At 40.6% G+C, this 25,808-nt stretch overlaps 2 protein-coding genes across 7 annotated transcripts in view; both read left to right on the top strand.

Moving 5' to 3' along the window:
- The window catches only part of DIP2A (disco interacting protein 2 homolog A), a 132,644-nt gene extending 113,073 nt beyond the window's left edge, over positions 1–19,571 (top strand). For 3 of the 5 annotated variants that reach the window (XM_030018617.2, XM_030018614.2, XM_030018613.2), the window contains 14 exons: positions 1,846–1,969; positions 2,784–2,905; positions 3,223–3,334; positions 3,564–3,673; positions 4,189–4,319; positions 6,082–6,250; positions 7,439–7,609; positions 9,750–9,779; positions 10,899–10,960; positions 12,497–12,554; positions 13,014–13,088; positions 13,769–13,943; positions 16,561–16,684; positions 17,561–19,571. In XM_030018617.2, the coding sequence (XP_029874477.1) occupies positions 1,846–1,969; positions 2,784–2,905; positions 3,223–3,334; positions 3,564–3,673; positions 4,189–4,319; positions 6,082–6,250; positions 7,439–7,609; positions 9,750–9,779; positions 10,899–10,960; positions 12,497–12,554; positions 13,014–13,088; positions 13,769–13,943; positions 16,561–16,684; positions 17,561–17,813 (1,716 nt within the window). In that variant the 3' untranslated portion in view covers positions 17,814–19,571. The remainder of the gene's footprint in view (positions 1–1,845; positions 1,970–2,783; positions 2,906–3,222; positions 3,335–3,563; positions 3,674–4,188; positions 4,320–6,081; positions 6,251–7,438; positions 7,610–9,749; positions 9,780–10,898; positions 10,961–12,496; positions 12,555–13,013; positions 13,089–13,768; positions 13,944–16,560; positions 16,685–17,560) is intronic. The other 2 variants (XM_030018616.2, XM_030018615.2) reach the window with 1 other exon arrangement.
- A 1,309-nt stretch (positions 19,572–20,880) lies between these two features.
- ZNF436 (zinc finger protein 436) lies at positions 20,881–25,044 on the top strand. Of its 2 annotated transcripts, none has more exons than XM_030016935.1 (2): positions 20,881–22,014; positions 24,418–25,044. In XM_030016935.1, exon 1 carries the CDS (start codon positions 20,900–20,902, stop codon positions 21,959–21,961), a length of 1,062 nt encoding a protein of 353 aa, XP_029872795.1. In that variant the 5' UTR covers positions 20,881–20,899; the 3' UTR covers positions 21,962–22,014; positions 24,418–25,044. The 2 variants fall into 2 exon arrangements, with proteins under 2 accessions (XP_029872795.1, XP_029872796.1); XM_030016936.2 differs by lacking the exon at positions 24,418–25,044 and adding an exon at positions 24,148–24,309.
- Positions 25,045–25,808: the final 764 nt, after the last annotated feature.

Here is a 25,808-nt window from a genome sequence, read left to right as displayed (position 1 = left end):
GAGCATTCACATGCCCCTGTGCATCCAACACTTCATAAAGGGATGTGAGAAAACTTGCACTTTTGTATGTTCCTCAGTATTTCAGCCTCCCTGGGCTTGAGGAGCGCTACTGCTGTGCATATTTCAGAAAACTCAAATATTTTAGACTCTCCTACTGCTCTTCTGGCACTTTTTTTATTCCCCTTCTTTCTTTCCAGGAGGCAAAGCTGGTCAATTTTTGCTTGAGCCTGTTACTCAGTAGCTACCCTTGCAGTGATAACAGCCCAGTGACAAATTGGGTCTACCTTGTGCTGTGCTGTACCGCAGACATTTGAGGTAGGGAATGTGCTTTCAGAAGGTCCAGCAGCAGTCCTTGGGAAGTGAAGGATTTGCCTTTGGGGGTCTCATTCACACAGGCAAAATGGTTTAGGATGTGTGTCAAAGTTCTGCCTTTTCTCATGAGACGCTACTTCTGTAGAAGAAACTGCTTCAATATGGTTATTGTTAAGAGCCACAGAAATTATTTATTCTTCTCTCAGAGCAAAGAGGCCTTTGATGGAAGTCTTCTAGTATGAAGAAGCCCCTTTCTGGGTCACTTTGTTCAGGCAACTTTTACTCTCCACAAGGAGACTGCAAAAAGGAAACACAAAACTGCAAAAAAGAAGGCACAAAGAAATTATCTCTTGGTGAACACGTCTTAAATAGCTGGAGACTAATAAGCTACAATGCTAAACGTTAGTGTATTCACAGCTCTCCATGAGAACCCCTTTTGTTTTACACCTTTTCATGTCAATATTTTTCTCCCAAGTCCTTGAGCTGCTACAGTTCCTGTATCAACAATACACAGTATTTCCTATTCTTATTTTGCATGACTTTAGCTCCCAGGCTTTAACAACAGTTTCCTTAGTAAAACTGAGCAGAGTGCCAGTGGCATCCTGCATCAAACTAGGCCTTGGATCAGACAGCTGTGCGCTTGGGGTGAGGATTACATGTGGCAGTCTTGTACTTGAAACTGAATATTTGTATAGCAGACATTTGCTGTGATAATCCTTATCTGTGTAGTGGGAGGCTTCATTCAGTCTCTGACTGTTAGTTTTCCTCTGAGGTGGTTGTCTGACCAGTTTTTCTTGAATCGGATTGTAGTCTTGGAAAACCAGATACATCCCAACCTCACAGGCTTGAGGCTAAGGCATTGCTTCCTACGCTGGATAGCAAAAGGATGTTTTCTGTCTTCACATCAAAAACTGGACTAAGCTTTTTGGAATCCCCATGGCTTTGTGACTGCCTAAGCAATGCAAAGATACAGCTGCTTCCATGTGAAGACTTTCCAGATGCATAGTTGTGGGAAAGACACTTTCAGTAGATGCACTGAAGCAGAAGTGACTGCACACCAGCCACAGCTCAGGTTGCCTCTCTGACCCTTTAAAAGAGTATCTATACCAAAGAAATCAGCGGAGTTCCCTTTGCACTTTTAAGACTGCTGATTGCAAAAGCATCTAGAGGTTTGGCTGTGTGTGGCAGGGTAAAGCTGATGCAGTGCTTCACTTGCTGTTAAAACAGTTATGCTACTACTACTACTGTGTTTTCTCCCTTGGACTGTGAAATTTCAAATATTTGTGAGATAACTCTTTTTGTGGTACCAAATACATTTAGAAGCTGCTTCAATGTCTGATGTTCAAAATAATACGTATAAAATTCTCTAGCATTCTCCAGCAGCATGGTTTCCAAAACACCGAGACAGACTCTTTAAAAGTTTGCTGTATCGTTAAAATAAGGACAATGAAATATTGTGTCTGCAGCATGTACTTGGTAGAGGACAGTTTGAAACTGAATAAAGTTTTCTGATGTTGTGTCTTTTTTGTGCAGGGCACTGTAGCTAGCACTGCATCATGCATACAGTTGCACAAGAGAGCAGAGAGAGTGGCAGTCGCACTGATAGAGAAAGGACGACTGAATGTTGGTGACCACGTGGCCCTGGTTTATCCTCCAGGTAAGGCAATACAGACAGCAAAAAATCAAAGTCAGACATCACAAGAGAAGAAACAACTCTTGCCAAGATAGAACATTTAATATAGTGGTATGTGGCAGTGACTTAGTATTTCAAGGAAGAGACTTCCTTTATGTCACTTTATTATTAAGTTGCTTCTCCTAAGTGGCAAACTACATTTACCAAACATTTCATCTAATTGCTCCAGATGTCTGGGCAGTTCTGCAGGAGTAGTTTGATTTAAACCACATGAAAGAGTCTCAATTTTCAGCCTCAGAGAATGGAATAAAACTGCCTGTGTATTCATTGAAAGCTAGATTAGGGATGTCAGTGTATGAACACCCTTTCTTTCCTGAATGGCTGTCTCTAGAACAGACCCTGGACTTGCATTACTAGTATGTTTTTACAGGAGTACCTCAGGAAAAAAGTATTACCTCGTATAAGTAGGATGACTGCATATTTCAGAGTGATAATTGTGCAAAACAAATGTATGCTTTTTGAAATAATCTGAGTCATCATCTTCATAACCTACAATACCTTGGTTTTTTATTTTTGTTATTTTCTACTACCTGTCCATGAAAATATATCTCTACAAATTTAAAGTTTGTAGGGTTTGAATAATTTTTGCTAACTCTCATATGCAAAATATTTTAACCTTATAGAATTGGGCATGGCCAGGAACAGCCTGTTGATTTGAAGAGACCTTTGTGACAGATCCTTACATCTTAACAAAATAAATCAGTGTGTAGTTTGATTTTGGTGAAAGAGTTTGGCCTTTTGTTCTGATAATTCTTTATTTCACAAACACCCTTTACAGGAGTAGACTTGATAGCAACTTTCTATGGCTGCTTATATGCCGGCTGTATACCTATCACCGTTCGCCCACCTCATCCACAGAATCTTGCTACTACTCTGCCCACTGTCAAAATGATTGTAGAGGTATGTACAAGACATTCCTCTCCTAATGCTTTTGGTGGGTGTAGGATGATTGATGCAGCCTGATAAATTGCTTTGCCGCAGTCAATGTAAAATAAGCTAGGAAAAAAAAATCAGTGTCCTGTGGCTGAGTCAATAAATGCTTCTTTCAGAAACTTGTTTTAAAATATTCTTTCTATTGCTGTGATTTATTTTGCTTTGTTTCCAATGTTTTTCTTGATCTATTCAGCTTACTGGTTATCTCATCTGGACAGATATGAAATCACTTGAGCATTCATTCACTAGTTTTATAAATGTTTTCAATGCTGTGTCTTTTACAGGTCAGTAAGTCTGCATGTATACTGACCACGCAAGCGATAATGAAACTGCTGAAGTCCAAGGAAGCTGCAACAGCTGTAGATATTAAAACATGGCCCACTATTTTGGATACAGGTACAGAATGTTTGCCCACTAGCCAAAATGTAAATGCTTTGAAGTGTTTGATTTATTTATTTTGTTATACCATAACTGCCTAGTTGAATGCATGTATCTTGCATTGCATCAAAGTAGCTGTCCAGGAACTATAGAAAGCATCTGGTGTTAATGCTGTAATGATACATTTTTGTCCTGTGCTCTTTTTCCAAAATAATAATATGGTACTCTTTTTATTTATTTTAAATAGATGATATGCCTAAGAAGAAGCTGGCTAGTATTTTCAGACCTACATCTCCAGATATGTTGGCATACTTGGACTTCAGTGTGTCTACTACTGGTATATTAGCAGGAGTTAAGGTAGAGTAACAAGAGAGAGATTATTATACTTTGTTTCCTTATATATAGGCATATTCCATATTGGTTCCTTCTGCCAGAGAAGAAATACAAATATGTAAGTGGACCATCTTAGTGTTCAGAAAGCTTATTTTTACATTTGCATGACATCAGAATTTCTTGGTGCACTTTTTGGAAGCATTGAGTCTTACTGCCTCTATGTGAGGAATCACCAAGGGGACTAAATGGAGAGTGTTTGTTATAAAGTTCATGAATGTTTTCTCTTGCAATTTATCATAGAGATGTCAGATGTTATTTGGCATCATTCGATGTCATGACAGATATCACTTGCCACTAGCAAGAAAAGTACATGTGAAATTTTGGGCTCGTATCCCTTTCCTGTTTTAAAGGTGCTTAAAAAAAAAAAACCAAACCGCTACGTGTTGCCACGTCTTCTACAAGAAACGTTTCTGTCAGTTATTACATGTGATACCCTTTTTTTTAAAAAGTCCCTGAGAGTGCCTGTTTTCCTCTTACAGATGTCACATGCAGCTACAAGTGCCTTATGTCGCTCTATAAAGCTACAGTGTGAGTTGTACCCTTCACGTCAGATTGCCATCTGCCTTGACCCTTACTGTGGCTTGGGATTTGCACTATGGTGCTTGTGCAGGTATGTCGTTTGAGTCGTAGGCTTTCTCATGTGTTCCCAGCCTTCTCTAGAATAAAAGGGAACAGTTGTGGATGAAACTGTCAGAGAAACACAAATTAACCTTTTACAGGTATTTCATAAAATACCTTTTGTGGTAACAAAACTCATTTAAGTTAGTTAGTTACTCGAGTAACTTGAGTTTTGCAAGTGGAATTAATTAGATACCAAATCCAAGAAAAAAAGGGATTCGCTGTCTATTTTCCATTGATTAAATAAATCCTTTTAAAGTCTTTTGAGATTGAACCATACCTTTTTTACAAGACCCTTAAGGTGTTGACTGCAAGATTGGTATTCACTATGAAATACTGCTGAAGGAAGCAGCTGAATGTTTCTTAAAATGAATGAGACCTGAATTGATTCAATCAGATAACTACTATAATGCAGCACATCTTGCAAAGCTGCAAAATTTTCCTCTTTAAAATACTTGCCTTTTAAAACATTCCATATGCTTTAACTAATCCAAAGATTTAATAGTGTTTTAGATAGTTCATTTAAAAAACACAGAAACTGAATATGAAAGGTTATTTTGTAAACAGATAACATTAAGTTTAGTGTAGTTAACCTTTTCATTCCCTCTCTGATTTCCCCAACTGGAAAGGAAGTGTCCTGAAGGAAAGCAAAAAATTAACTTCAGTAACATCTGATGATTTTATATCATCAATAAAGTGAGGCAGCGTGGAGGGAGAAGAAATCTCAGTGATGGAAGAATTAAAATCTAAACGGATTTTTGAAAATATTTTTAGGGAAAGGAAGTATGTGTGTCATGCTTACTATACAAGAGTTAATATAAGGCCTGCTGTGTTTCATCTGAGTTATAGCTTTGTTTTAGTGTGAAAGACTGTTTTATTACAGAATGATTTTTTTTTCTATTTTAGAATGTTTAAAAAGAAAACAAAAAACTCCTCATCGTATTGCCCACTACAAAAACACATCAACTCTAGTCAGGAAGAAATGGCAAGCTTGTCAAACTACCTGTTGAAAGCAATTAGAGATGCTGTTATTTTTTTCAAGATCCATTGGTTTATCTAAGCCTGGTTTTACAAAGGGTTGTGTCACTGATTTTGTTCATAGTAACTGATCCAAAAAACATTTGGTAATTTAAGACTGTATGTCCATGGCATTGATTGTCTTGAAATGAGTATATAATATTTTAAAAAAACCCAAACAATTAAAAGGTGGTGTGGTTCTGAATTCGACTTTTTGTCCACTCATGTTAACTGGTATCCAGGTTAAATATTTCACATAAACACAGTTTAAAAGCTGAGTCACCTACAGCAAAGGCTAGAAAATTGCACTAAAAACTTGAATGGTGCAATACACGTGTTAAAGACTCATTTCACTTGAAGCAAAAGGTGCATTTTCCCTAGAATGACTCACAAAATAAGCTCAATTACCAATTGTTATCTGTAACTAGAGTGATGCCTCAAATGTCAATGTTTTAGTGTCAGAAGTTCTGTCTGTTCAAGGCATTGAGTATTTGCCTATAGTTCGACCCAATTTACTGCAGGACAAATATACACACCGTAAAGTCTGTGACTTAACTCAAACCCATAGTTCTTAGCTAACTAAGAGATACTTGCTCTCTGTGGAGAAGATAAGCTGAAGTTCAAATAGATACCAAGCTCTCAGTTTTCCTATATTTGCTTCATTTTGACTTTATGTAACTTTTGGCTTTTTTGTGCTGACTTGAAGTTTTCATGTTTCTTTTTCTTCCTCTCCCTAGTGTTTATTCGGGTCATCAGTCTATTCTAGTCCCTCCTCTGGAACTGGAGAGCAATGTGTCTCTGTGGTTGTCTGCTGTAAGTCAGTATAAAGTGCGCGTCACGTTCTGCTCGTACTCTGTGATGGAGATGTGCACCAAAGGGCTTGGAACACAAACTGATAATCTCCGGGTGAGTGGACTTGATTTTTCAACATACTGACATATAAATACATGTATCTTTCTAAAAATATTTCATTTTGACTTGCAGAAGATGGGCCCATAAGTGTTTCTGTGAAAGCCTTTCATTATGACTTGCTTTTTGGGAAATGTTGAGATTGCTGGAAGTTTCAGCTCTCATGTTTCTGGTGATGAAGAAAAGAAGTCTTATGTTTTCAACTTTACTTATTTGTGCCACCTCTGTGCTGCTGGGTATTTCTGATATTTTGGGCAAAATATGTAGCAAGCCTATCAACTTTTTCTTGTCTGAGACAAAACAAAAAAACCAGACAAAACCCACATCAAAAAAGAAAAAAACTCAAAGCCCCAGCAAACTCCAAAACCAAAAAACCTCTCCCCCCAAAAAAACAAACCAAAAAGGCCCCCAAAATCTGGCAAGTCTCACCTGCTTTCAGATCACTTGACACCAAAAGTTTTGAGTTCTAAAATGGATGTATTCTTCCTAACAGCAGCAGTTACTTACACACTAATACGTCCATCTCTTTTTGAGGCAAATCTCTTAACTGCAACTTAATTTCCTAGAAGAGGCGCCTCTGTCTCAATAGTAGGAGAGTTCCCATGGCGGTAGTAACTAAGCTGCTTAGGACTTCCACTGGGAATGTCTGGCAGCTTGTTGCGCACAAGAAAGTGGGTACATTGTGCTTATTCTCGGTATAGACAAAAAACTCTGTCCCTCTGTTCTCCTGGACCTCACTGAAGGGAATCCTGGCCCACAGCCAGTTGCTACTGGTTCACATTCACACTGATGAGAGCTAATAAGGTCTCGAACACTCTGCTTGCATCTGAACTGCGCAGCACTGGGAGCGAGCCGGTGTCTTGTGAGCCCACCCTGTGACAGAAAGACATTTTGTGTTTTTTTCAGCTCAAAATGATGAGTGGCTGTGTTGCAGCTACACGATGTGAGTAGTTTGCATCTTGGGCATCAAACCCTGCCACAAAGCTTCTTGGCACAATTTTAGTGGGTTGTCCTGTGTGGATGGAGCTAAACTGAGTGCAGTCCGTGTCTATATTGTTTAACCAGTTCACGTCAGTTACTCTAGTGTTTTTAAATGCCATCTGTTCTGCAAATTAAAATGGCTTATTTCCAGAATTGTTGACTTCAGACTTAAAATGTTGTTGTTTTCTTCACCCAACCTCTCAGATGAAAGGAGTTAACCTGTCCTGCGTACGAACATGCATGGTGGTTGCAGAGGAGAGACCAAGGATTACATTAACACAGTCTTTCTCGAAGTTATTCAAGGACCTGGGCCTCTCTGCTCGTGCAGTGAGCACTACATTTGGGTGCAGAGTCAACGTAGCAATTTGCTTACAGGTGAGTTTAAACTGCTTATCCCTTATACAGAATCTCTGGGAACTTTATAGGAAATCATGTTCAGCTGTATGTAGTTTTTTTTCTAATGAACTAGAGCTCCATGGCCTGCTTGCTTCACCACCAAGTTAAATAAGCCTTGAAGATGTGGATTATGATAATTTTACTTCTCTGTACTAATTGACCAGTTGATTTGCCTTTCTAATACAGAGAATCAATATTAAGAAACTTGTTTCCTTCCTACTATGCAGGAGCAGTATTAAATTAAATACACAGCTTCCTGTTCATAAACATATTAAATATTTCAAGCAGTGCTATTTCAGCTTTTGTGTGACTCACATTTTGTCTGTTTGAAAATAACTTATGTATATGTGGAATTAAATAGAAGACAGAGTTCCTCAAGTAAGACCCAGGAAAACTGACAAGGTTGGCAGGTTATTTTTACTTTTAAGGCTCTCAAATGAGTATTGCCAATATGTAAATACATTTGTCTCGCCTCTTGTGAGAGTTGGACTTTTTTTTCAGTTAAAGGTATAAAATTGGAAGCTTTGAGGGGGTGAATATGCCCATAAAGTACACAGCCCTGCTTCACAGACTGGAGACAATGACGTGCTATGGTCCAGACCCACCCTTTGATAGTTTAGTGTTCAGTTGACTATAATCTTTTATGTGTAATTTAACCATATTAGATCTAACTTTTCTTAATGAGATGTTTCTTCTCTAGTTAGGAGAGGGAAAAAAAAGTATACTACAACTTACCTGAAAATCAGGTACTAAGTATGGTCTAGAAAATGACAAAGCATCCCGGGTTTTGGATGATACTTGAGTTAATAGATAAAGTGCTCAAGTTTCAGATGCGGCAGTATGTAGCTTTGTATGTGGGGAATTTCATAGATGGCACATGCATTAAGTATGTGTGTAATTGTATGCTTTATTTCCAATTTTATTGGTATGAATTACACTTAATAAAAAAATGTGATTCTATGAAGACCCCTACTGTGCTTCTGCAAATCTCCTCCCCCCCCCCCTTTTTTTTTTCCTTTCTGGTGCCCACTAGATGAAGGAAAGCCTTTTTTCCTCTCAGAGTGTATTTTAATGTTATAGATTTCCTACAGAAGAGATGTTTTGGGCCATGAGCTTTTTAAATATGTTGCCATTCATAATTGTTTCTTTAGTTTCTATAGTTTCTTTCACACATATTAAAGGAGAAAAGGTTTTTAACAAGCCCTAGATAAATGCTTATAAACCCCTAGATAAATGCTTATAAAGAGCAATTTTACAAATCAGCAGATAGAAAAATAGGAAGGATATAGATTAAATTAAGATGAATGTAAATTAAGATTTTAAATTCATTGAATAAAGCATTTCAGATGCCAAGTGTGAAAGAACAGCTTTCTCAATTGCCTATCTAAATAAGAATTCGAAAAGCCAGTTTGGGATGTTTGCTGTTCAGACTGCACAAAGGGGGGAAAAACAGTTTTTCTGCAGAATGTTAAATGGCAATGTGAAAAGTACTCCAAGAAAACTGTGAAGAGTGTAGGGCTGCTGGGCAGTTAAGCTGCCCCTTCATTTTATACCTTTTTCATCTCTGTTCTCCATTCTTGAGCCCTTTTTTAGTGTTTTGGGTTTTTTCCAACCCCTTTCCCCAATTCTTCCAAAGTGATATCTGTATTTGACTTTTTTAAATCATTGAATTTAAATGAATACAGATGAATAGCCAAACTGAATGGGTATTTGATACAAGTTAGCATGCAAATAAATACATAATGTCTTTCAACCTTACTGGACTGGTTTACTGAGAAGGTGTTTCTGAAGCTGGAAGCAGCATTTAGATACTTACACATGGAGGAGGGATTTATGATAAGGCAACAGGTATTCCATATGATCTGCTTTGAACCCCTTCTTGTTTGTTAACTGGGATTTGCACGTTTCCCAATGAACCACTTAAAAGTGCCAAGCTCTTAAGTAATCTGAAATGGAAATTTTCTTTCCACTCTAAAACAGTATGAGTTTTGTTTTCTGTCTTACTGTGTGTATCTTATGTTTCCAGTGCCTCTTTGTTTGTATTTTCTTTTTTCCCCTTTCTCTCTGTTTCACACACTTTGATGGCCTCTGTTACTTCTGTTTGTGGTCCCACTGTCAGCCAAACAGGCTGGGCAAGCTGGCTGAACAGGTATAGTGATGCATGTGTGCTTGTAATGTCCTAAAGTCAATCTGGTTCAGCAGTGTTACTCTATAATGAATGTATGCCATTTGAGAGAGTTTTCATTTGAAACAGATCAAGTGAATTTTTTTTCTAAAGATCAGTTTTACTCACAAAGAACACTTGTTGCTGAAGTACAAAACCTCTTTCTCAAACAAGCCAGAAAAGGGGTTATAGCAATGATTAAAATTACTGAATGTTGTATTCCTAAAGATAAAGATCATACCGTTAATCTGGTGTGGCCGTCAGTGTCACTGAGCCTCAGCGGTGCTATGGAAGTACAAGGGAATGTCATTATAAAGACATTATTACTGTTCTCCACCACTGCAATCTTGAGCTGATGGCAAAGTGGCCTCATTTTAAGTATTTCCAAAATGAGAAACTGCCATGGGGGGAAAGAGTCACCAAAACTTTGCCCTTTTTTTTAGCTTAAATATGCATTTCACGGTAGTTTCTAGTTCTCTTGAGATTAAATTCTGCTCGGGAAAAAAAAAGGTCCCCTGTTCCCACGTTGGGAAATGGGAAACCTCTCACCAGAGTTGGTCAGCAGGTTTATCCTCTGACTGCAAGAGAGCTCTGCCTCTGCCTAGGCTGTTACTGGCAGGAGCCTTGAGAAGATATGTGTTGGTTAGAGTTATGTTTTACTTAAAGGTTGGGTTGGGTTTTTTTAATTCGAAGTTGACAAACCTGTTACAAAGTAGAACAGTTGAGCTTTGGGAAAGGAATTAGGCCCACATGGGTTTATGCTTACATGATTTGCACTTGCTATGTAGTTTTTAGAGGAGGTGCTTACCAAAATAAAATTTTAAAAACTTACATTTTAAATTTTAAAATTTTAAAACCTTAAAGACTTACCTATATAATACATACTTCACTTGTGCATTCATTTACTGATTCCATAAAACATCAAAGCTTTATGGCAGTCACTCTAGAAAGGGGGGCTATTTTACTATATTTCTGGTAGATTATGGTAGTACTTTTTAAGTATCAGTAAAAAAGGGAAAGGAATTTGTGAATTTATGTGGCTGTGAGAATGAAAGCAGGATTTTCTGGCTTCTGTTGAATTTGTTTCTTCCTTCTTATTCTTAGGGAACAGCAGGACCAGATCCAACAACGGTCTATGTAGATATGAGAGCACTTCGACATGACAGGTACAGATTATGTTAAAGCACTAACTATTTAATGACTGTAGAGGAGAAAGTTCAGCCTCATTGCATTGCGTTGGTTTGTTGAAATATTCTTGGCAGCTGCTAATCCCTCATCACCACATACATTCAACCCCACCCTAGAGAATGACAGCTGTGTGCTGGAAGTGGTCCAGCATCTCCTCCTCCATCACTTGTTCTACTGTTCCTTTCTAGACCCTCACCTAACTTGCTGTCTATTCATCAGTCCTGTATAACCTAGACTCATTAGCTGTTTCTTACCTAAGCATACTGTTAGCAAAAGGTGACTTTGCCAACTGGCTGGTTAGTCACAGAAACACAGAAACAGTTAGGGTGGGCAGGATATCAGGACGTCCCTCATGCAACTTCCTGCTCAAAGCAGGACCAGCTTCAAGGCTCCTTCAGGTTACTGAGGGCCAGGACCAGTTCAGTACAGAAAATCTCCAGGAATGGAGATTCTTCTCTCTGGGTGTATGTGTGATGGGAATGTGCATCATTCCATCAGACTTAATTCTGTAGTCGTAATTTTTGTATTAACTTGTCTCTCAGTTAACTTGGTTAATACAAGTGCTGGCCACACCAACTTCAGACTGTAAGTTTAGTAGGGTACATGCATATATGTATTTGTTTCTGTACTTATTTTAAGAAACATAATATCAAGACTTGGTGCATTTGCTTTATTTTTTTTAATTGATAATGTTAAATTAGGAGCTTATGTTAACTGGCAGCTTTTGTGACTACTCTTCTCTAATTTTTGCAAGCTTAAATCTTAGCTGTTAGAAGACAAACTATTCACCATCATTTGCATGACCCCAATTTGGCATCTGAACAGATCAATGTAAAATACAGTTATTTTCTCCTTATTTAATATTTTTCTCCTTATTTAATGACTTGCATGGTGTATATATTCCTGTTAAAAACAAGTTTGGCCATAGCCTCAAAGCTGCCACTGTGTTAGTTCTAGCGTATGGGTGTAGGTATAGTGTAATATAACACAATGTATAGGAGCCTCTTTTATGCCTCTCCTACCGCACTCAGTTCTTGTTCCTTCTGCAAATATGCTATCTTCATAAGTTATGCTACTAATGGGCTGCATGGTGTCACTTAATTCCATTTAAGCTGCTTGCTCTTCATTTTTTGTAATTCCTACTTGATGCTCTGCCATGGTTCAGTGTGACAAGCAGAGGTCCAGGAGAGTCCAACAAACAAGGTGAATTTGAAATGCTGGTGGAACTGCAACCTTAGAGCTCTGTTGGAAGAAGTTACTTGTCTTTCCAGAGAGCTGAGTTTCTGATTCTTAAGTGTGGTCTATGGGAATGCTAATATGGAAGTCTTGAAGACAGCTAGAAACTCTTAACTGTCTTACTGCATTGTGAATAACTGAGCTTAATTGGCTGGCATCATAATAGTTTGGTCAGCGCAGCTAAGGATAGGATAACACTGGATATACTGGAACACATCTATTTAACTTCTATTTAAGTTCATAAATCCTTGTACAAATGTATTCTCTTATTTTCTCAGGGTGCGTTTGGTAGAGAGAGGTTCTCCACACAGTCTGCCACTTATGGAGTCTGGGAAGGTGAGAGACTGAGAGCAATCCTTCCTCCGCATGACCCTTACCTGGGTGGTGAGCTGCTTCAGCTGGATCTCAGCACAGAATGTGTGCAATGAGCTTCACTAATCACAGTATACCTAGGAGAGGCACTAGAGAGAGCATAAAATGAACAGCTAGTTAAAATGAAGCCAGGTGCATGAAGTGAAGCAATAGGATATGTTGCTACAGCTGAAAAAATCAGAGGCCTTCATGTGGAAGGCATTTTTCAGGTGTGAAACAAACTTCAACTCTGAAGCTGCAAAATAGCAGGTTAGAGTTTAAATGATTAAACAACTTGGTAGGAAGAGATGGTTGGTATCTGTGGTGCAGAGAGGAGTAGAAAGGGAAGAATTGCACAGGCTGTTGACTTCTGGGGCTCTGCATTATTAACTTTCCTTTTGATGAATTCAAGTTCTCTTAACTTCTATTTGCTTCTTATTCAAGATTCTTCCAGGGGTAAAGGTCATCATAGCACACACAGAAACCAAGGGACCCCTGGGAGACTCACATTTAGGAGAGGTAAAGCTTTGATGCTGTTGTACTTTGTTTATCAGCAGCGATTTAATATATAGATAAATCATGTTAGATAAATGCATGTCTCTTAGTGGGACAGCCACATAATGTGGCAAGTGAATGAACTCTACAGAGAGTTGGAACTGTTTGCATGCTTGTATGTATGTCTGCATGGTTTCCTCCCTCTTCTGCCAAACTACTGCATGCCAGTGCCAGGGGATACCAGTTGACTAGTCTGTATCCAATTGGCAGCTAGAAGAGGCAGTGAATATCTTATGTACTCCCATCAGTGGACAGTAGTAATGAAGTAATTTGCTGTTTGGTTTAATCCTTGTTTTATATACATCTGGATTTTTGTATACTAAGATGCCCAACTAATAGAAGATTGCACGTTAACAGCTGTTCATTTCCAGTAAGCCAAATGCCTAGTTCATTTTTCCTCTTTACCATCCCCAATTACATGTATATAAAACTCCTTTTTACTCCTTTTTCCTGGTCATTTTCTGTGAGGCAGAAGTTAATGAATTATTTTAATAAAACTACTCCTGGCGTTTCAGGAGCAACAAAATTGTCAGTGGAACGGATCTTTTAAATCAATAAATGATGCTGCCTGGGTCTGGCAAAATAACCTATGTTTTTACGGGAATGATTCCTTTTTGTTTTGTTGGGGTTTTTTTATCCCCTAGATATGGGTGAGTAGTCCACACAATGCTACTGGTTACTACACAGTGTATGGAGAAGAAGCACTGCACGCTGATCACTTTACTGCTCGCTTGAGTTTTGGAGACACTCAGACCGTATGGGCTCGGACTGGGTACCTTGGCTTTCTGCGCAGAACAGAACTTACTGATGCTAGTGGAGGTGAGAGAAAACAAATGTACTTACAGAAGCATGTGTTTGAAATTCCTTGGGGTAGTGAAGAGTAAGATGTCCTGCAAGTTTATCCTGACTTCCATCAGAGCAAAGTGCTGGATGTAACAGGAATTGCTACTCTGTACATATTCATTGATTATAATGATACTGGGTAATCATGCAAAATGAGAAATTCATAATGCCCTTTTGACAGATTCAGAAACCATGTTCATCTTCCTTTATTTCCACTCAGACAAAATAATAATACGAGCACATTTGTTAGAAGCACTAGAGCCTTTCTACTCACTTTTCCTCTGAACCTCTTTCCTTACAGACAGGATGCAGTATTTCAGTGCTGATCTAGAGAATACAAATAGTGTTGTCATTCAGCAGTTTTAGGACATGCAGAAATACTGGTGATTTCACAGCCTTTCAGAAGTTAAAGGTCTGGAGGAGTAACTTCTCCATAATTTTTCCAGTATAGAAAAGAAATTGTTAATCTCATTTTTTCAATCGAAGCCAGGTTGTCTAAACTTGAGAAATGTCAGCAGATGGAAGAAAAACTGCTCCTTTTATTGTTGAGACAGAATATGGAGTAGGTATAACTCTTGATTATCAGACATTTAAAAAAAAAGTTCTCTCTAAACATCCTAAGAAACGGAGTTTGCTTATAACTTATTAGCAAATGTATATTGCTCATTGTCTGTGATTGGACTTAAATGAATGATGGTATCTACATGGATAGTGTCAGTGTCCGCTCATTGCTGTTACTGGATAATGAACTGTAGGAGATTCACAGACACTTTTTACATTCCTGTAGTCCCTCATGGTACACAATAGAAAAGCAGTGTTCCCAGTTCTGGAACATAAGTGTCTGTTTGGGGGACACCATGCATGTCCATCCTACTTTTAGTCCTCCATTATGTGAAGGAAGAAGAGTGATTGAGGAGAGCAATTTGTTGAAGGTGCAGACTTTTGTTGAGGAGCTACGCTATCTGTTACAGTGGATACCAGTCCAGGGTTCAGAAACAGTCTGTGATGTAACACTGTTGGATCTAGTTGCTAAGAGAGGGTCATCCTCCAGTCTACTGTGCTGTCGTGCTCTTCAGTCTCCCTGGGGCTCTTGAGAACAGCAAAGGTCGATGCTATTGCTCTGGCTGGAGAAATTCCTGCAGCCCGCTCAGTTCCATCTCCTCAAGAGCTCTGTCCTGCAGGCTTCCCTCTTCCACAGTCAGAGTGCCACCAGAGAGCAAAAGGTGAATTTGGGTAAAGAAACAATCTTCATCAGAGATGGGTGGTATCCATATCCCACAGCTACCACCACTACCCAGAAGGGTCCTTTCTTGGCACCAGACCTCTCCACCCGTTCAACCTACTTAGTACACTGAGCAGTTCTGTGTTGGCCAGCCCCTCCTGAGTCTCTGTTCCTGAAGGAATGTGGTCTCAGGCTATCAGTGGGAGCTGATGTAACGTAGATCCAGCTCCCTGAAAAAGCTTTTACTGCATGTCATCTTCCCCTTCAGAGCTGATAAAAGATGATAAAAGAACACTGAACCAAGGTGCTCTAAGCTTCCCTTGCTTTCCTCCTCTCTGATTTTCTAGGGTAGTTACCTGACCTCCAGGGCACATTGTACTGCTCCTTAGTGCATGGTTCTGCACAGGATGCTTTGATGGAATTGTCCTTCTGTTGCTGTTCAAAGTGAAAAGGCTCCCTGTTCTTGAGAAGGCTGGTAGTTGACAGAAATTGGAATCCGTGAGCAGACATTCACAAAGAGAAGTTGCAGGTGGCAAGGCACCACGTTACTGCAGCAAGTTTTTGTGCCTTGTAGCTCTCTGAAAAATCATGTATCATAGAGATCACTGTGGAACAATGTCAGTTGTCCTTTGTCAGCATTTGAGAGGCTATGTATGGTGAATTAGCGCATGAAGTATATATAAAATACAGTGCAGCTTCCCAGCATGGTTTTTGTCTCAAGTTACACGATTGAGTAGAATTATAAAATAGGTGCAAAAAAAAAAAAAAAGGCGAAGTTGAACTGAACAGAATTACAGGATGAACGTGGCAATGTGGAGAGTGTGTCCTTCCAGAAGGGTCTAGGACAGCTTTGCTTATTTAACCTAGCAAAGCTAAGGCTGAGGAGGGGATAGAGTTGTTCTCGCTGCATTAATAGAGGAACTTAAGAAGCTGAAAAGAATATTGCTGGCATGAGGACAAGTGGGTATAAGCTGGTTTCAAAAAGAAAAGAAAATTAAATTTGGAAATTGGAAAACTGTTCCTATTGATAAGAGGAGAGAAGTTCTCTGGTAAGAATAGTGGGACAAAAAGATGCTTTAACAATGGATTTTGATTGGGTTTATGAACTGAGATTGCACTGTGTGAGAGAAAGGGCAGAACTGGATGACCTAGAAATTCTTTTTAGTCTTGTTTCATTTGTTTTGAGTCAATAGGCAGAAGTGCTACATGACCTCTTAATTCTCTTCTAATAGTAGAGCTTGATGTGTATTATAGACTCTTTCTCCTAGGAAGCACCAGGAACATCTTGGAACATCAGGAATAAGCACGTACAAATGACCACGTTTGTTCTGTAGATCTGATGATGTTTTAAATGTCTGTGCTATATTGCAGAGAGGCATGATGCCCTGTATGTGGTAGGCTCTTTGGATGAAACACTGGAGCTCAGAGGAATGAGGTACCATCCCATTGATATAGAGACTTCTGTAATAAGAGCACATAAGAGCATTGCAGAATGGTAAGAGCCTCGGTATTACTTTTCTGTATCCTTTTATTCCTTGTGAAGCAGCAGAAGTCAACCACTGTGGAACAGCGTGCTAGATTGAGAGTTTGCTGTAGGGTGAACTCACCAAAACTTTGCTTAGAAATTACTGCAGTGAGAGTAACTGAAATATAATGCCCCTCTTTCCCCTGCCCACACCACTCAACCCCCCCCCCCCCCCCCCCCCCCCCCTTTATCAGAGTTTGATCTTCATAGTCTGAAAGACAGGGAGAGCAGGGCATGAACATGGCAGCAGAGCACTTGCAAGTTGTATTGTTGACTTCCCTGGCTGTGTCAGAATGTACGCACTTGGATGTGGTAAACACATCTCAAGGATTTCTTGAATGGTATCGTCTAACATGTATTATTCTCTTTTGGTCCTAATGAATGATGTGTACCATTTGGCTGTAGGTGCTCTTCAGTCTCAAAGTGGTAGTGTTTACTTGTAAGCTTTGGGAGGTTTTGTCTTTCCTTTAATAATCTCTGAAGATTTACACAAGTACATTAATATCGAGTATGCACACACTGAATGTGAAATCTTAATGGTTCCCATTTTAATACATAAATGCAAAGGAATTTAAATATGATTGTGTACGTATAAGAGAAAAAGACCTACTTGTATTTTGTACATGGACAATTAAAAAACAAGTGGCAGAGAATATCCCAAGAAGTTACAGCTTTAATACCTCTTGATTTATGAATATTTTCACATTACTGTTATATCACTTGTTCTCATTTCTTACATTGTTCAAGTCCTTACAAAATTTATTTCCAGTGAGTCTCTCTGATAACTAGCTTCCTGTCAATATGTTTTTTTTTTCCTCACCTTTAATATTTGTATCATGCCGACAGTGCTGTGTTTACATGGACCAACTTGCTTGTGGTGGTTGTGGAGTTGGAAGGCTCGGAACAAGAAGCGTTGGACCTGGTCGCGCTGGTAACGAATGTGGTTCTGGAAGAGCATTATCTCATAGTAGGTGTTGTAGTCATTGTGGACCCTGGTGTTATTCCTATCAACTCCCGTGGTGAGAAACAACGAATGCATTTGAGAGATGGATTTTTAGCTGACCAGTTGGATCCTATTTATGTTGCCTACAACATGTGAAAACAGAAAATTACATCAAGGCTAAAGCACCAAAATCAAGGGACTTTCCGAATAGTAACATTGGAATCCATTTTCTGTGTTTTTAAAAGCTGTTGAACACCTTAGGAAAATGGAGATACTAATCTTCACAGACCTTCATCTCTCCAATTGCATTTGCTTTCATAAATCCATTGTAACAGTTACAGCTGTCTTAGGATGGAGAGTTTACTGGAATTCCTGAAGGAAGCTGATTAGAACTGTCATGGACCAGTGTTTTTTTACAATAATTATGAATGTCAGTACTTGATGCACTGCATAAAAGGACATAAAGCGGGGTGGGGAGAGAACACCAGCTGTGCGGAGGACTCTTGGAAATAATACTGAAAGTTGTGAGTAACCATTCAGAGTTCACCCTCCATGTGATTGTTTGCAATATATTGGCAGTATCTGGGTTGGGACGTAACTTTCAAGATTGCACACACCTCTACCATATTCTCTACTGTACTGAAAGGAATTTTGCACATATTTGAGATTTAAAACTGCAGGCTTTGTATTTCGAATCACTGACTCATCCCTATTCAGAAGAAACAAATTCATTCCAATCCCAGATTCAATATAACAACAGTTATGCTGCTGTTCAGCTTTTTTGTACCAAGCAAAAACAAATACTGCAACTGTAACAAGGTTACCTATCGTGCCATGCTGGACTCTGTAATGCTATAAACTTTATAATAAAATATAAATTAATATCCAGTTTCAACTACTTGATGCAGGAGCCTTCAGTGCTCTTGCTGTCGTAACTTCATGTTAAAGTTGCTTCTTTTCATAGCATTAGCTGTTAATTACTGCCCTGCATAACGCCAAGTATTTGAAAATTCATTCCAAAGCCAATAGTCTCTGAATGATTCGTAGAAATGTTTACAAAGCATGGTCTTACAATATGTTTTCCCTGAATATCCTGTGCTAAAACTTATAATAGTGATTTTTTTTTTTTTTCCCCACCATGGAAAAGATATTCAGTGTTAGTTAGTTTCATCTGCTGTGGTACAAACTTTCATTTTTTTTAGAGTTGTATTTAGACAGACTTTTTTGTTCAAGCTGAAGTATCCAGTTGGTTGAGTCACACTTGACTAATTAGGGTTTTGAAGTTTGTGCCTGATCTAATACTGCAGTGAACCTAATTTAGAAACAGAATGTGAAGTTACTCAAATACTTCATGTATTTGAAGGTAAGCATGAGACTAGCAAATAATTATTTTTATAGAGTTGTTAAAGACTTTGAACTACATAAAATTTTTTTAATAATGCATGAGTTTGGCAAAAGAGCCAGGTTTTTCTGCAAGGCAATTCTGCCTGGATCAGTGCCTAAGAAAGATGGATGTCAGTCTCCTGATACAAGGATATCAAATTGACTCTTGGTCAAATAAACTATAAAATCTTCAAAAGCTTTCATATATAGTAGTTCTTTGCCCTCATGGTGTTTGACTGTGGTGTATTATACAGCTGCATACTCTACTATGACTGTAATTATGTACAGAATTTGTGTAACTTATTGTTTAAGTACAGCAACCTCTAGCCGTGGACGATGGGACACTCCTTGTAACAAAACAGCTGGCAAAAGGAAAGAACTACCTAACCCCAATTTTAATGTTGTAGTTTTTTAGCAAATAAAGCATTGTAAGATTTTTGTATTGAGATAATTGATGACAGTGGGACAAGTTGCCTTGTAAAGTCAATCTGAAACAAAAAGCACATTAAACATTTCAAAACAGCTCTTGAACATCTGACTTGCTCAATGTTGAAACTTACGCTGTTAGATCAAAAACTTAGCTTCTCTACAGTACAGAGTTTTCACCTGTGTTTTGGACAGTTTAACGCTTAGAGAGCTTTTTTTTTGCAAAATTTCATTGCAGTTGCTTTACAATTAAAGCAATTGCACATCCTCAAAGCCTGGACATTCCTGAATTTCCTGTGTTTTCAGTACCCAAACTGAAGTGCGCTCTGCAGTGCCCTATGCGGGTCCTCCCCACCCAGAACTGGTACCTGCCACACACTCAGTTTTCTAAACTTGGGGATAAGGAGCCCAGCTGGGGGCAGGGGGCAGTGTGTAACATCCCTCCCCTCTGGATGGTGCTGCTTATTTCGCACAGCAAAGTGATGCTGTGAAAAGCTGAAATCAGGACTCGGTGGTCAGAAGACTATTAAGCAGGTATCCTTTACTGCAGCGCTGCACACACAGGGGATTTCTCCTCCTGTTGTGTGCACCTGGTCAGGCTAATTGCATAGTTTATATACAGGTTCTAGATATGTATTCATCGGATTTCTGAGAAAAGTTTTACATATTCATTAGTTTTCTGGGAACTCATTATCACATGTAAATGTCCTTCGCACAGGCATACTCGAGGTCTCTGGTGGTCTTCAGTAGTCTTCCTCACTTGTCCACTGTTTGAACCTCTTGGATGATTCTGCACAGTGCGATCTTCTGCACGTTTGATACATCTTATCCTACTGAGTGCTCATTAGTGCTTCTATTATCTACGCCTACATTTTGATGTAACCCATATGGATACTTCTAAGCTGAGTTATCTGAGAGGGCTAAAAGTCCTTATCTTCCTCAGAAATTGCAAGGCCATCTAAAAGCAATTTCTCACACAATTTGCAACATACAGAACTTTTATCTACCACCTGTTAGCAAATAATTGGGTAAAGAAATAGCAAGGCCATCGTATTCAGAAAAACACCTTTGCATCAAAAGCCAAGGGTGAGTCTTGACAGAAAGCCCTGCTGGGTCAGTGCACTGGGGAGACGGGAGGGGAGCCAGCTGTGCCGCCAGTACAGGGAGCTGCCTCGCATCGGGAGCGCTCCCCGGAGCCGCTGTAAGCCCTCCCTGGAGGGCGAGGAGCCGGGCCGCTGTCGGGCTGTAAGGCGGCCTGCGCCGCACACGCCGGCCCCGCCGAGCGAGAAAATGGCGGCGCCAGGCCCACCCCGGCGGCCTGCACCTCGCCTCCTGACGTCACCACCGCGCGCCGGCGGCGCATGCGCGCGGGCCAGGGTCCGCGCCGCCGCTTCCGGCGCCGTGCGGCGCGGGGCGGGGGCGCCGCCGCCGCCATGGTGCCGGCGGGGCCGCCGGGCGGGTCGGGCCGCCGGGCGCTGGCGCTCGCCGCCGAGGCGGAGCGGCCCCACGGGTGCGAGCAGTGCGGGAAGGCCTTTGCTCAGGCCGGCGCCCTGGCCAAGCACCGCCGGGTCCACACCGGGGAGAAGCCCTACCGCTGCCCTGTCTGCGCCAAGGCCTTCGCCCTCTCCTCGGGGCTCGTCCTCCACAAGCGCACCCACACCGGGGAGCGGCCCCACGCCTGCCCGCTCTGCGGCAAGGCCTTCATCTCCTCCTCGCACCTCGCCCTCCACCTCCGCTCCCACACAGGCGAGCGCAAGTACCAGTGCCCCGTCTGTGGGAAGCTCTTCCTCCAGTCCTCCCACCTGGTGCGCCACAAGGCCATCCACACCGGTGAGAGGCCCTTCAAGTGTGACGACTGCGGCAAGCTCTTCGGGCGCGCCTCGCACCTCGCGACCCACCGCCGCGTGCACACAGGCGAGAGGCCTTTCAAGTGCCTGCAGTGCGAGAAGGCGTTCACGCAGAAGGCCGGGCTGGTCCTCCACGTCCGCCTGCACACCGGGGAGCGGCCCTACACATGCAACAAGTGCGGGAAGAACTTCCGCTCCTCCGCCCACCTGGTGTCGCACCAGCTTCTCGAGTCGGGTGAGAGGAACTTCAAGTGCTCCACCTGCGGGAAGGCCTTCAAGCAGGCATCGTCCCTCAAGCAGCACCTGAAGACCCACGAGGCGCGCGAACCTCACCGCTGCTCGGTTTGCAGCCGAGCCTTTTCCAGGTCCTCTTACCTCCAGCTTCACATGAGAACACATAGTGGGGAGCGGCCGTACCACTGCTTGGTTTGCAACCGAACATATGCCAAAATTTCTACCTTTGAAAAACACTGTAAAAAGCACCAGCAGGACGAAGAGGGGCCTGATGCTAGACCCAGGCCAATGACCACCAGGGCAAAAGCACTGGCTGAAAAGAAAAAGCGGGAGCAGAAACAGCAGCACCAAGATGACAGCCTCGAGCAACCTCACCAGACTGACCCAAAGCAACAGCAGGCGGAAAGGCTGTAAAAGTCACTAAAACAAGAACTGTTCCCAGCCCTCCGCAACATGGCTCACGGGAGGTAGAGTGTCTGGTTTAATTTTCATCAAAAGAAAATGACATGCTGCACCAGCGTTACTCCAGAGCATGTTTCCAAATGGAATTCTTTCTCTGACGCAAGGTTCAATGCAAACACTTCTCTGGAGCACAACAGATATGTAAGAGTCTGCTGAGGGTCCCCGCAGTCAGTGTGGCGTGCAGAATGCTCTGTGATTACAGGGGGATTCCACCCCGTTCACGGGCCCTGGTGGTTTTGTTTCATGTCAGCAGCATTTTCTAACACGGACTTCCAGGGGTTCCTCACCAATGCACCTGCTTTTACACAGATTGAAAGAGGGATGCTTCTTTGTATGTGGAAATAATTAAGTTGTAGTCTCTTAAATGAAGGCAAAGTTTTTGTTTGAAGAGGCAAGAGAGGTGGCACACGTACAGAAAATAGATTTATACCAACAGCGGGTTTAGGAAACAAGCAGGAATTTATCCTGCAAAACACGATTTGTTTTTAAAAGCACTGTATATAGCAAGAAGATAGTGTCTTTGAGGCTTTTCTGGTTTTCTCACTGTTAAGTACAACAAGGCATTGTATTTAGCATCCAGATAATGCTGTGCATGAAGTGCGTTTAAAGCATGGCAGGTTTTATTGCCAAAGCAACTTAACTCATCTTTCTCAAAACTAATGAAGACAGGTGTCAAAAATCTGTAATTCATCTTAAATTGACTGAGTTTGACATTTGAAATCCTGGCTTGTAGTAAAGATACAAGAATGATTCCCCCCCCCACACCTGATCTTTTAGGGAACATAAAATGTAGTAACAAGGGAATTCTAAGCCCCATCTCCTTCTGAATTAACAAATTGCTGTAGCTGGTTCTCTGGCCAGTCACCACGCTGAGGGAATGAGGCCAGATGCCACAAAAAGGTTTGCTGTCAAAGTGGAGTGTTTCAGATTTATTCTGGGGTGTGAGATCGGACTCCAGTGAGTACTAATTAACTTTGTAAATGTTAATAGAACTACCTTTATTGCAGCAGTGTTCTTTGTGAGCCAGCACTTTGTACTGACTTTTTATAAACTTTATGTCATTCTAGTAACAGTACTATGAGGCTACTTTATGCCTTTACTTATCACTTATTGTTACCCAGGAATTTATTATAGCAGAAAAAAGGAAGCAGTGAGTTCATTTTAAGTGCACATTCCTAATTTTCTGTACCAAGTTCCTGATTTTTTTAATGCTTTATCACTGCCGTTGTGTGAAAGCACGTATTATGCACTTTAAGGATATTTTGGGGAAGGGGGTTCTATAGCATATTCACAACTCTGTTTTAAGGCCAAAAAGAAATTTTCCAAAAGCTTGCACATTTAACTTATTGCAGTGTATCAGGCCAGAAATCATGTTAGTAGATGATAGAGCTGGATTACATCTAAGAACTAACTTACAGCTAACAAAACTGCATTAGGTAATTCTCTTATCTTTTGCACTTCAGGATTTACTTGATGCTGGGTATACTAAGATATAACTCATTGTTGAACTGATGTTTATTTTAGCTGGTTAATATACTATAAGTATTTATGTGGTCAGATATTTCAAAGGAGATGTTTCTAAACCAGAGTTTCTTGTCATGACAAATTCTAACATAAATTTTTGCTACGGTCTTTAGATTTTGTTTTGTGACCAATCGTGTTGTTTAGGAGGAACTAGACACACTGGGTTTTATCTCCACTTCAGTTATGCCAGTGCCATATAAGCAGAGTTCTATCTTTTTTTGTATTTCAATACATGTTATTAAAATAATATACACCACTATCTTTTCCTCCAGTCACTTTTTTTTTTTTTAATCCTGTTCTCACCTAAACATAAAAGTTTGCTTATGGAAGTGAAAAACATTTGCAAATTTTCTAGCATTCGTTAAAACTTAGCTTGCAAAGGTAACTGCAAAATAACGATTTGGTTTTATTTCTAGCATTTTTCTCTGCCAAACATGGACGACAGTGCCATGGTGGTTGTGTCTATACGTGTAACGTGGCATGGAGAATCAAAATTTCAGTGGCAAGAAAATATAAAAGTGGCCTTTTAAAGATCAATTTTATGTTGCTTCTTAATAGTTTTGGAGGTGTTTTATTTTCTTTTGTTTAAAAAGCTTCCCATTTTGCTCTTCTAGTTCCCTGCTCTGTCAGCTGCCTGCCCCCTGCAATCAGAAGTCCACACTGTTTGGGATGCAGGATGAACTCAGACTTTGTACAGTAAAATCCAGTGTCGAGACTATTTCAGAATGGAAAAACTGAAAATGTGCTCTAATGCCCTGACTGTTGCAGTACAGTAAGTAAGGTCAGGCAAATCCTTTAGATTTAATATCTGGTAGGGGGAACAAATTCAGTCCGTGGATCACTCACAGAAATGCTGCCACTTTCTTTTGAAATGTATTTTTCAGCTTAATGTACAGAGGGAGCAGGAATGTGCTTCCATGTCACTAGACTGCCAGGATGGAGGAACACATCTCAGTGCCGTCACAGCTTGCAGCGCAGAGTTCTGAACGCGTGGGAGACGCAGCCCAGCAGCGCAGTGCTTTGTTTACACAATTGCTTTACTCCATCCAACAAGGTCAGGAATGTTCCTTCTCTGGGGTCTGTAAAAGTCCGCATTTGATTTGTGGGTGATTTGTGGAAAAAGCATATTTTGTTTTTAAGATAAATTATTTTTCTTGCTGCCAGCACATGAACTCTGCTATTGAATGATTCAGCCTGAATTCATATCCCATTGACAGTTAACAAGATGAAGAATATTTTTTTAGATGTGCTAACTGCAATAATCAGTACTCCCGGTAAGATTAAATCTTACATGGAAGAACTTTTTGGTGGGGTAGGTGCTCTTCCAGTGCTGGTAATTTTGTGTCTTATCCAGAGAGAGGGTTCCCTTTCACAGATGCGCTTCACCTGTAATTATCTGGGGAGAGAGTAAAAGTGCAGATTCTAATCTCCCAGAGCAAAAAGTAACGGTAGCATTTTAAATTATGAAAATGTAATTCAGCAGAGCTACAATACAGCATGTATGTGCTAAATCTGCCCTCATGTGTCACTTTTCTAGTTTGCAAAGTTAATTTGAGTCTGTTAAACGTCTCAGGCTCCTCCTGTTGGTCTACTTGCTTCTCTTTGTTTCACTTTTAGTACTGTTGGTAAATAGTTCTTGTCTTGACAGGGCATTTAGTATTAGAAACCATCTATTGGTGCCCTTCCTGGTGGGAAATTCAGTTGCATCTTCTATAGGGAGTCAAAAGCATAACTGACAAATGTGTCCAAATGTCAGGTAGGCGCTGCTAGTGTAATGCTGCTGTTTCATCCTCAGGGAGCCTTCCAGGGCCCTGAGGGTCCCACGGCACAGACCCCAGAGCTCCATGTTACCAAACCAGCCTTTCTGTGGTTGTCACACGCTAGTCTGCACTAATGACAAAAATGTGGATTTTTCTGAGCTCTCCTGGGATCAATGAAGAGGTCAGATCAACCTAACCAGTGCCAGTGAGGTGTTGTAAGAGCACACACACATCAGGTATCCAGGAGGCTGATTCTGTTGGCTGGGATGGGGACATAACTAAAAATTATTTAATAATGTCGTTAGCCTATCACCTTCCCTTCCTGAAGAGCGAACCATCCCTGCCAGAGCCTGAAAACCAGTGGTGTCAGGACTAGCACTTTTAAGTATTGTCATGGTTTAACCCCAGCCAGCAGCTAAGCACCATGCAGCCACTCACTTCACTTCCCCCCCACCCAGTGGGATGGGGGAGAGAATCAGGAAAAAAAAAGTAAAACTTGTGGGTTGAGATAAGAA

This window comes from Aquila chrysaetos, chromosome 6 (assembly GCF_900496995.4).
Source record: "Aquila chrysaetos chrysaetos chromosome 6, bAquChr1.4, whole genome shotgun sequence".
Lineage (NCBI taxonomy): Eukaryota > Metazoa > Chordata > Aves > Accipitriformes > Accipitridae > Aquila > Aquila chrysaetos.
This window is presented reverse-complemented; position numbering and strand designations above follow the sequence as displayed.